The sequence below is a fragment of the Notothenia coriiceps genome, unplaced genomic scaffold, assembly GCF_000735185.1.
Source record: "Notothenia coriiceps isolate Sejong01 unplaced genomic scaffold, NC01 NC01_scaffold00008810, whole genome shotgun sequence".
NCBI lineage: Eukaryota > Metazoa > Chordata > Actinopteri > Perciformes > Nototheniidae > Notothenia > Notothenia coriiceps.
Window position 1 is genome coordinate 44,725 of NW_011341511.1, and position 12,108 is coordinate 56,832.

Below are 12,108 nucleotides of genomic sequence, written 5' to 3' on the forward strand. Positions count from 1 at the left end.
GGGATAACACTGTATATTCGGCCAATTTCATTGTTTTTAAATATTTTTCAGCATTTTGATGAATTATTCCCTCCTTATTTCTGTACGTTTGATTCAGATTCTGATTAATTTATCGGCCATTAGATTTGCATTAACATTAAACGTGTCTTTTGCACTGGCCTATTAGGCTAAACAACACACACAACATGAATGCATCTTAAAAACGTAATGGGACCAAATGGCAATAAAAGTGCTGAGTGTTCATCCACTGGTGTGTGTATATGCAGGTGGAGGGTGTAGGTGATTTCTAAGGGGCCGCTCTTATTGAAAATGGCCACAGCTGATGGAATAAAGGATTTCTTGTAATTGTTCCTGGCCATTGGGACTTCTAGTCTGCGGCCTGATGGCTGCAACTGAAGTGCTGAGTCCGAGAAATGGCTGGAACTCTTGTAGATCTCATTGTTGACATGAAAACAAAGTGAGAAATGATGAATGAGGTGTTGACTAATTCAGCTACATTAGCATCAAACATAACTGATTTCTGACTTCAGCACTTCCTTTAAGTGCTTTACACAGGATACCCAAGCCTTCAGAAATGAGAGCCACTCGAACAATTTTGAATCTTCAGAGTGAGTCGATTTTTATGTTTTTTTCTTGCTTTCTAAGGCCATGTCAGCAATTTTTTAGAGCTTTAATATCATCCCCGCCCCAGGGGTCGTGGTCTCAGACTGAGGACTTATAATGAGGTAGCTGTGCTGATAACTTCTCTCTACAGTGAGAGCAGCCAACAATAACCTTCATCTCATCTCTGGTAATAGGACCCAATTCGGCCTCCCAGCTCATGCATCCATGAATACTCCCAAACTGGCATTAATACTGCAAAGTCATGATGTCACTGAAACTTGTGATTCCCTCTGGAGATTTAAAGTAATATAGGAGGGAATTCAAGGCCTTTATAGGAAAAGGCAATGATGTAAAAATAATAATAAGAAAGAAAGTCAAAATTCCATGACAATCCATCAAATGGATGATGATAGTTTTTTAGTCTGGACCAAAGTGGTGGAGTCGGGAATACATGGACCATTAATGATCGTCTTTATATTATGATGTTACATAAGCATATCAAGCAATCTGCTTTTTGCCCTTATTGTCTCCTCTGGCTAATGTCTGCAAAACTAGTCCTTAGCGTCCATCAGACAGCACCTGGTGAGTCCATTGCTAATTGCAGGACACAGGTGGCGGCCCTCAAGTTAATTTGTATTTTTTCTGTACTGTATAACCTGCTGGTGCATCCCAACAAACAACAGAGCTGGTGTGGCAGACAAGTCTCTCTCAGGTCATCACAATGCCACCCCACAGGCGAGATAATTCTCTGCCCTTTTCTTGAACTTGCCTCCTGACTTTCAGAAATGAGTAAATATTCTAGAAATAGATTAACTGAGCTGTGGACGGGTCTGTTGATGCGGAAGGTTTAGCTACTGACACCACGGGTGGTAATGGTTCCCGAGGTCAATCAATTACAGACCAGACTACCAATCTACCTCTGTGCTCTGGTTACGTTAAACTAAAGTAGGACGCAGGACATTTTAACGCAAGCTGTACCTCTTTTTTACACTATAACTGGACAATGTCTGTTATCTGTGCACCTGCTTAAAGTGTCTATTTTTTATCCATACAAATGTCTCACTGAGTCTGCCTGTGTAAATAAAGGATTAGACAAAGACTGTGTTTCTATATTGAGCTTACAGTTAGATAAGGTCAACAAGTAGGTGTTGGGATCAAGCGATGGGACTAATGATCCTTAAGTATCATCAGTTTTGCCTCCCTGAAGACCATTAATTAACCATGTAAAGTAAGTGAAACAGCAGGTTTGAAAAGGCATGAGGAATAACATCTCCAGACATCGATTTGCGGGGAGTGTAGTGCAGATAAATGACAAGCTATTAGGGATAATAGGCTGGGTTTAAATGTCATCAAATCTGTGAGCATCGGCTGACATTTTCTTCTTCTCTGGCGATTAGAAGGTCGGGCGAGGAAGAAGGATGTTAGGTTACTGCGAGTTAAATGTTCGACCACTTTGAGCTACATAAGAAAAGCACCTTAACAAACAAGCAGTAAGTAACTTACTTAAGGTTGGCCTTAGTTTTGCCAAGCTCAGGAATAATGGCTTTGTTTTGCCCGAAAAAGGCACATAACTGGATTAGAAAAAGGCATAGAATAAATGGAAAAATATATTTTATAACAAAATATATTATGCAGCATCACCACAGTGGAAATAATCCTTCAGTGTAGTCTCTTTTGAGTGTGATTTACATCCTCCTGGGTGCATCAGGAGAGAGCTCTGTCTTCTTGTCTCCTTGCATAGGAAGAATGTCTGTGATCCAGTATTGGAACAGTGCAGCGACTGCAGCGGTTTCCTCTAAAACACAAAAGAGGCAAAGAGCAACATTTCAGTTACAGTTGACAACACATTACCAGAGGAACACTTAGTGTTTTCAACAGAGAGACTTGCTGTTGTATCTGCAGCATAATAAATCCAATTCCCCAGCCAGTGTTCAAATGTACTTCCTAAATCTCGAAATGTAGACATTCAACCCAACACGTCTGTCTCCCACCCAAGACAGAATTATTTTTTAAAAGCTAGAATTCCATGTATTCAATCTATTCAGAACATCATATTATACGTTTTAACCACTTATAGAATTAGATTACAGTGGTTGCGTAGAATTGCTTCTGACTTATGTGATAAAAACCTTCAAAAGTAATTTAGAACTTTTGTATTTAATTCCAAAATTCCAAATGTATTGAACAAAGATCATTATATATATTTTTATTCACAAAACATGTTTTTATCTAATAAAATGTTGTGCTTAAGGTCATATTTGTAGGCTTTCGACTTACAAAAACAACTTTTTCCCTTCTCACAGCACTTTACATTTTATTTATACGACAACTTTTTTTTGTTTGACGTCATAAAGTACGACTCAGACATTCAAAGCTTCATTTGATTGTTATCAAATGTAAAAAAAGAATGTTGTTCAGCCATACAAACATCAAACAGTCCTCCCATTGCAGTGATCCAGGAATTTTAAGTAAATTACAGCAAGAGTGCCAATGCCTTTGATTTAAATGCTTACAATGTAAAGCCGAGTTAAATGAATAAATTAAAACAAACTACAAAGAGTCATTCACAAGGAATCCTTCTCTGTTCTATTCGAATGCATCAGCATTTAGAAAGAAAGCATTACTCAAACTAAATTAAAAAATATGGTGGGTGCAGGGGGGTTATAGGAGCTCTCAGGCAGCTGCATGGAGATGACAGGCACAACCAGAACAGGCTATAGAGAACTGCAAACTGCGTTTTACACGTTGTTGTCTTGGCAACACAGACAGGAAGAGTCAAGCGGCACTTAGTGGCCGCCAATGCCCTGAATCTCCTGGCTGGCCTCTCTCTTGCCTCTCCTTCTCTTCCTCACACACATTCACCTGTGTGTGTGACAGCAGCAAAGTCCCTGCTGATCCTATTAAGCAGCAAGCAAGCCAACAATGCAAACACACACAGGCACACGCAGAGGTGAAACGTGTCAGGTGACTCATAAGTTGTTTAGGCTATTGACTAAGTAAAAGGCAAGACGGACAAGTTCCGACATGTTGGTTAACTCATAGTGGAGGTGACCTGATTAATATGGACAAGACCTGATCTATTAGGGCAAATTAAGGGCAGGTGCGTACAAGTAAAGGCTGATGAAGGCAAGTAAGGGCAGGTATACTGGGGCAAACAATAATCATCAAGGTAAGGGCTCGTACAATAGGAGGCAAGTGCGGTCAGACAGAGGCATGTAGCAGCCTGCAGAGGCAGGGCTAAGAGGTGCCTTGGGCAGATCCCTGCAAGCAGAGGCGAAGGGTGAAGCATGGAGCAGAATTAAATCTCCGAAACAAAAGCGGTTTAATCATGCTCCTTTACTCCTCGTTTATTGTTTTTTCTTAGAATACGTTTATAGGTTATAGAAATCAATTGAAGGTAAGACAGTTATCATGCCATAAATCAAATAACATTGAAAAAGAAAGAAAAGTTGGATTTCTCTGATCATTTTATACAGTTCAAAAAAAGGATGTAAAAAATTGAAATGGAAAATGTAACTTATATATATATTATATATGTGACCAAAATGTGACCATTGGTGGCAAAAAAAGGACTCCATATATGTTGAAGTTTTTTTACATTTTTGAAACTCTCTTTACAACCTCTCTTGTGCGGTCCTCTCTGCTCCGTGTAATAAGTATTTGACATACATTTTTGTTTCATATAATTATTTTATTTTTTAAGCTTGAATTGATTAGTTTTTTTTATGTGTTTAGCGGCCGTGGGAAATGTGAAAGTCCAATGATGTATATTTTTATACTTTCTGTCTGTGAACAAATGGTGTAACTTTGTCTTTTTTTACGAAAGCATTTGAAACCCACCACTGTGTAATGCGATTAAGTACAAAGTTCCTAACATTTTCATTTAAAGCCTTTAATGACTTTCCAGAAATAACCCCTGATTCAATTACACAGTTAAAGTATTGAATGATCATTGCATCACCGACCTGCAGACAGAGGAGAAGTGTTGTGGAGCTCCTGCAGGGCTTTTTCCAGTTTGTCTGCCTCCTGCTGCTGGACTAAGGCCTTCAGACTGTAGAGCTGCTTCAGGAGGGAGGTGGGCCGACATCCCCTGGCCACGCTGCTCAGAAGCTCCTCCACCGTCCCAGACAGGAGGGGCAGCTGGTCTAAACGAGAGGAGGCTGCAGGAGCACGGAAGAAAGGAGAGGTGGTCCGTTATTTAAAATGCGCTAACATCTTCATATTATATTTTAACATTGGAGCAGATTTATCCAACTGGAGCTGACAACAACAGTCATAAATTGCACTGAATATAAAGCAATTACATCTTTACCCTCTAACCGTTGCCTCAGCTACACTAAACTGTCTAGACTGTGTTATCAAATTAGAAAAACAAATCACCTAGGATGTGTTTTCTTTTGCAGAGGCAGACTGGGTAAATCTAATGTCAGTGCAGTCTCACCATTTATTATTATTTTTCTATATTTTACGCAGCTGTAGCAGCTACTAATGGCCGAGGCTTTTATTGCCTAATGTCCAGGTTTTGTATTCTCAGTCTGCCCCAAATCCAACTTTAATTTGTAACTTTTATGATATATAGAGCATTGCAACATTTGCTAAAGTCTGTTATTTTTGCTTGGTTTGATTTCAATTAAATGTTAATTAAATCAAAGCTGTTGACAATGATTACACACTGACATTGAGACATAGATACATCTAGCAACACACACTTACGTTTTCATCTAGTTCCTTCTAATGGTACTGCAATTCTAGCTATTACATTTTCATCCTATTACTGATGCTTCGTTTTAGAATACTTTTCTGTGTAATTCATCCTGGCACTGTTAAAAAAGTGCAGATGTACGGTGGCATAAGTGCAATGATTACTGTTTTAATGACCACGTTTTTTTTTATAGCTTTTGGCTGAAGTTAATTATGTGTTTGTAAACTACATCTTAAAAAACCATCAGTGTTGGGCATAATAGCACCTAAAATGATTGGCGTTGTTGGCAGGGTATTCATTTTCCAAATATTACCATAAAATGAGCACAAGCCGTAGCAATGGCTGCGAGATTTATTACAGAGAATGTGTGAGACGATTTGATCCAAAAAAGAAAGCACCCTGGACTCAATACTTACAATCAGACATATAGATTTCCATTGTTGTCCTGAGAAAGTCTGACACCTCGGCTGCTCTCCTTTCATTATCCTCTTCCTCCTCCTCCACATTTTTTTGGTATGTGAACTCCAGAGCAGCTGCTCGGGGCATCAGACCCATGGAGAGCAGCTTCTTTTTGTGCCGTTTCTTCTTCAGCTTCCTTTTCTTGTTCTTGCTCATTTGCTCTCCTGCCTCATCCACATGTGTCTGAATCTGACCTGTGCTGGGCTCACTCACTGAAGCTGCTCCACTTTCCCCAGAGTCTTGATGAAGGGTTGGTTTCCTTTTCCTTCTTCTCTTTCTTCTTCTTCTCTGTTCTTCCTCTTTATCTTGGTCTAGTTCTTCGCTGCTGTCATGGCTGCTCTCCTCTGCAGGAAACAAGATCAAAAACTCTAGATAAATATTATTAAACTTATAAAATACTTGGCTTTCTCCTTATGGACCTCTCAGAACTATGACAGTACGATTTTGGAGTTGATGCCAGCGCAGGGTGAGAGATAGCATATTTTGTAGAGCTAATTCCACAAAATAAACTTTTTGTTTTTGGCTGATTGCATCTAAAAAGAACAATCAGCTTTGTGGCTATTGACTGAAAATAAATATGGCTTCAAATGGAACAAACTTATGACTAAAGGTGGTTTATAAAAGTACAGTAGAGTCAATATTCTGTATGTGTAATGTTATTTAGTACCTCTTGACAGAATAGTACTCAAAAATCATTTTATCATTGATTATATACAATAGTATCTGTATCTCCAACGCCTTGGGTAACAATTCCCCTGATTTTGAATCCAGCACTCCGTTGAAAGTGAAATAAAAACAGGGCCAACGTGCATGTTAACTTGTGCATACACACACACCACATCATTAGAGCTCCTGCAGTTTTATTTCAGTTTCTTTTGCTTTTGAGGTTAGTTGCTGCTAAAATAAATGCTGCCGGAGTAAGAAGTCTCTTCTCTTATGTCTTATTATTTGAACCATTAAATGTAATGTCTGGAGATTGACTGTGAGCCCATGCAGTAACAGCTCCCTCTCTCCGCCTCGCCACACCTCCCCTCTCTTTAACAACTCAAAGAGGCATTGAGGGGTCAAAGAAGTCAGCTCCCATCCAAAAGTTAGTGACCGATTTACGCTAGGGAGCAGTGAATAGGCTTACAGCCGGAACATGATGCAGCGGAGGGAATGGCTGTGCAATAATGACCAGAACTGAAGAGGAAGACCAGAGAACTACACTGTTCAATTTAGTATACAGGACTGTCTCAGAAAAATTGTGATAAAGTTCTTTATTTTCTGTAATGCAATTAAAAAAACAAAAATGTCATACATTCTGGATTCATTACAAATCAACTGAAATATTGCAAGCCTTTTATTATTTTAATATTGCTGATTATGGCATACAGCTTAAGAAAACTCAAATATCCTATCTCTAAATATTAGAATATCATGAAAAAGTATACTAGTAGGGTGTTCAACGAATCACTTGAATCGTCTAATTAACTCGAAACACCTGCAAGGGTTTCCTGAGCCTTGAAAAACACTCAGCTTGGTTCAGTAAACTAAATCACAAGTATGGGGAAGACTGCTGATCTGACTGCTGTCCAGAGGACCGTCATTGACACCCTCCATCAGGAGGGTAAGACACAAAAAGAAATTTCTCAAAGAGCAAGCTGTTCACAGAGTGCAGTTTCAAAGCACATCCACAAAAAGTCTGTTGGAAGGGGGAAATGTGGCAGGAAACGCTGCACAACCAAGAGAGATGACCGCAGCCTTAACAGCATTGTGAAGAAGAGTCGCTTCCAGAATTTGGGGGAGCTTCAAAGACAGTGGACTGAAGCTGGAGTCCAGGTATCAAAAGTCACTGTTCACAGACGTGTCCGGGAAATGGGCTACAATAGCCGTATTCCCATGGTCAAGCCACTTCTGAACTCAAGACAACGGAAGAGGCGTCTGACTTGGGCTAAGGAAAAGAAGCACTGGACAGTTGCACAGTGGTCCAAAGTCCTCTTTTCAGACGAAAGCAAGTTTTGTATTTCATTTGGAAGTCAAGGCGCCAGAGTCTGGAGAAAGGCTGGAGAGGAGCAAAATCCAAGTTGCTTGAAATCCAGTGTGAAGTTCCCACAGTCAGCGATGGTTTGGGGAGCCATGTCAGCTGCTGGTGTTGGTCCACTGTGTTTCATCAAGCCCAGAGTAAATGCAGCTGTGTACCAAGAGATTTTAGAGCACTACATGCTTCCGTCTGCTGAAAAGCTCTATGGAGATGAGGAATTCATTTTCCAGCATGATCTGGCACCTGCCCACAGTGCCAAAACCACCAGTAACTGGTGTACTGACCATGGCATTACTGTCCTCGATTGGCCTGCAAATTCCCCTGACCTGAACCCCATAGAGAATATGTGGGGTATTGTGAAGAAGAAGCTGAAAGACACCAGACCCAACAATGCTAATGAGCTAAAGGCCGCTTGAAGCATCCTGGGCATCCATAACACCTCAGCAATGCCACAGGCTGATTGCCTCCATGCCACGCCGCATTGATGCAGTAATCCGTGCAAAAGGATTCCCAACCAAGTACTGTGTGCCTTGGCAGTCTCAAGTTTGATTGTGTTTTGCTGTTATAAATCTTTTTTTTTTACTTGGTCTGAGGAACTATTCTAATTTTTTGAGATAGGATTTTTGAGTTTTCTTAAGCTGTATGCCATAATCAGCAATATTAAAATAATAAAAGGCTTGCAATATTTCAGTTGATTTGTAATGAATCCAGAATGTATGACATTTTTGTTTTTTTAATTGCATTACAGAAAATAAAGAACTTTATCACAATATTCTAATTTTCTGAGACAGTCCTGTATCATTGATTTTTGGACTGATTTGAAAGGCCATCCTGACAGCGCTTCACCATTTGAAACAGCCATGAGAGTATACAGAGATGCATCATTCCCGGAACATGTACACAAGAAAAAATATTTATGGTAAATTGTACTCATTCTGTCCTTTTGCGGTGGCTTAAAATAAACGAAAGTATCTCTAATCAATGTGTTGCTCAGCATAGAAACAGATAATTGCTTAAAGTCTTGATACATGTGTCTTTAATAGCCACACCTGCCACACATTATATATATCAAAGAATTTAGTAAAAACACAAAAATAGGGATCACTTTAAGACAGAAGTGGACGCTTTGGTAGTCCAGCATTTATTTTTTAATTGGAAGCCCTGTTCAGACCGCACTGGCAAAGTGTAAACACAGTAAGAAGATATATCTGTGATGCATCACAATATAATTTCTACTTGCTAACGATGTACTGTGTCTATAATTATATTGATATGTGAATTCTCTTTATGATGCACAACCCGTGCTGATCTTAAACATGACTTTGATTTCCGATTTCATTTAAGGCTCACTGCCAACTACAAAAAACGCTTGCATTAAGGTGCTGTTAGGAAGACAAGTGCAAATGATCAAACTAAACCTAATATTTTATTCTAGTAATCTAATAATCTCTTCTGTTTCATTGAGGTAATGCAGAAGCCTGTCAGGTGGATGGAGGTCGGCATTAAGTAAGATGAGGAGTACAGAGGCAGGTGTAATGAGTCTGGACTCTTATTAAAGTCTGATTATTCCAGTTGGTTCATGAAGAGACTAGAGTCTAGATGGAGCGCAGACAAAATACTCTGACAAACAATCCATTCAATAGACAGATCAAAGTGAAAATCACCGAAGCACAACCACCATCTGTGTTCAAGCTCGCTTTGTTCGGAAACACAATTGATGTCTGTTTCCCCTAAATTGAGTGGCAGAGACAATCAAGAAGAGTGACTTTATACATGAAAGTCAACCTAGAGAATCCCATGCAGTAAATCTCTCCTAGCTTTATGATGCACAGTACAAGTCCATAAAAGTATGATTATGGCCATCTTACCAGCTGGGTCCTCTGCACTATTTATGCTCTCTAACTGGGAGAGTGTGACGGATTTCTCTGAATCTCGTTTGTAGTCTGCAGGAGGAGGTAAGGCTGTGTACATCCGCCTGCCCGGATTGTCTGCACTCTGTGTCGTCCCTGCATCTGATGAGAAAGACATGAAGAATAAATTAAAGTTAAAAACGCAACTGGTAAGAGCAGCCAAGTGGCAGCAGTTCTCCGCATACCATAATAAAGATTATACATTTTAAGCAGCAATTGAAATGTGATCTTACCAGTGTCCTGTTGAGAGGCTTTGCTCTTCACAGGTTTTTTTTTGGATAGTGCATCGACAATGCTTGGTGGGCTGGGTTCCTTCTGCTGCTTGGGAGCTGCAGGGTAAAGCCTCCTGAGCACTTTCGATTGAAATACTAGGTGAAAAAAGTAAACCAACTGTTAATGTCATACATTGTTATTGTCAAGTACTTGTCTTTGTATGCGAAAAACAATAATCCAAACTAAAAAGAACAGAGGCCAGGTGCTGGGTAAAAGAAAACTAGAGCTGTGTCCAGTTTTAACACATTTAATATTAATTATCAATGTATCAATGTATGTGTTTATATGTATAGTGAGATTTTTGTGTGTGTACGTTTATAGAGTATCTTGGTTTTATTACATTGAAATTGTTTACTTTGACTAGGCTACACTGTACATGTTAAAGTCACACTAGGACAAGAGGAACACATCAATAAATGCAATGTAAATCCGATTATGGGTTGTATATCAAATGTAAGTTTAATGTAAAGCAGGACGAATTTAAAGGAAACACCAGCTCAAAGAGCATCTTTGAAATAGGTCTTATTGAAAGGCCATGTGCATGTTGAATAGATAGTAAGTACTGCAAATGTATCAATGCAAGAACAGTATAGTACTATCAATAATCCTACAACTACGAACTATTAAGACTACTTCTAATAAAGCACATGTTTATATATTTCGTAAGGAACCGATGTTAAAGGACTACATTTTTAATACATATTGTTCAAATTGTGAAATACCCGAAATAACTAACATAAATAGCAACTGTACCGGATTTTAATGGAAAAGTGAAAAGCTTTAATATAAACTCAACGTATGCTACTGTTAACCATAACAATGACTTAGTATTGGACACCAGTATTGACCATAGACTGGTATTGACACACTAGCACTCTGAAAACTGTAGTTAAATCTGACAGTCAAGCACGTGCATTTGTTTACAACACAGCTAGAACGCACTTAACGCGAGATTTAGGCCGCTAGTTGGCTAGCTGGTTGCATGCAATTCAACAGGTTTAAGGTATTTTTCATGTGACTAATAACTTAATTTGCGACACCTGTGCTGCTCACCTTCTTTCCTACTTGCCATATTGACATAGCGTTATATATCCGAGTGGAGAAGAAGAGTGCCTCCACTACAATGTAACAGCAGCTAGCTAGCTAATATGCTACAAGCTAGCTGAGTTAGCAACCCAGCATGCTAGCTTTTAACATTAGCTTGATTCATAATAGATGTTTACGTCACGCAACTATGGAAATGTTGTGCGCTGTAACGGTCCGTGTTAAAGAAGATAATAGAATGGCTAGGGTTAACTATACTTTAAAAATGTACAGTATAAGTGCAATAATGCTCGGTCTACTCCTGCTGCACTGTCCCTCTCCCCAACAAGTCACCAGCTCACAGACGGGTAAGTTAGAGCTCACTTGGTAAAATGGCGCCGATTCACATTCAAAAACATGTCAATTTAATGTAACCATAGTTGCCAGAAAGGACAAGTACCTGTATATCATACTTCAATATATTTTTTTAATCGGACAAACCCACTCTACAAATCGGCATATAAAGCAGCCTTGTTCAGTTCATCTGTAGAACATAATAGCATATTTTGGAGCTGCTCGACCAGTGTGATGAGAAATACATAATAAAATAAAACATTTTTTTACTGAGGCAAATTGCTTCTACAATATTAAATGGGAGACGAATTAAAATGTGACTCTTGTTACTTCAAAATCTCAAACAAATGTCACAAGCGTGTCTCACTGCCCAATAACATAAAGCCACATTTAGTTTTTGAACACTTTACTGTACACTGCCAACTTTCTCTCATTAGGTTTGATGAGTGCCATGCTTCAGACTAGAGCTCCCCATGTGTTTGAATCCTGCAATAACAGCTGTTTGGGGTGTGCGCACACCACGCCAGCTGTAGGACGGGGTGGAAGCGAGATGAGAATACTAAACAGGCACCTCATGGCTCAGCATCAGCACCGGGCTGAGTTAGGATTTGCGCACCCTCCAAACTTGGCTTGGGACCACAGCATGTGAACGGGCTTTTCAGGAAGAGGATCCACCTATGATGTCAGCTCTGAAGAAGGTAAAGCCTCTTCTGTATCTCTTATTGATCTTCTAACAAATATTTAAATCCTAAAATCTGACA

The 12,108-nt window shown here is 39.4% G+C and overlaps 1 protein-coding gene across 1 annotated transcript; it reads right to left on the reverse strand.

The window, feature by feature from the left end:
* Positions 1-2,197: 2,197 nt before the first annotated feature.
* erich1 (glutamate rich 1) lies at positions 2,198-11,359 on the reverse strand. The gene is made up of 6 exons (XM_010770355.1): positions 11,024-11,359; positions 9,931-10,065; positions 9,656-9,799; positions 5,722-6,108; positions 4,569-4,763; positions 2,198-2,398 (listed from the first exon to the last, which is right to left on the reverse strand). Exons 1-6 carry the CDS (start codon positions 11,040-11,042, stop codon positions 2,289-2,291), a joined length of 990 nt encoding a protein of 329 aa, XP_010768657.1. The 5' UTR covers positions 11,043-11,359; the 3' UTR covers positions 2,198-2,288.
* Positions 11,360-12,108: the final 749 nt, after the last annotated feature.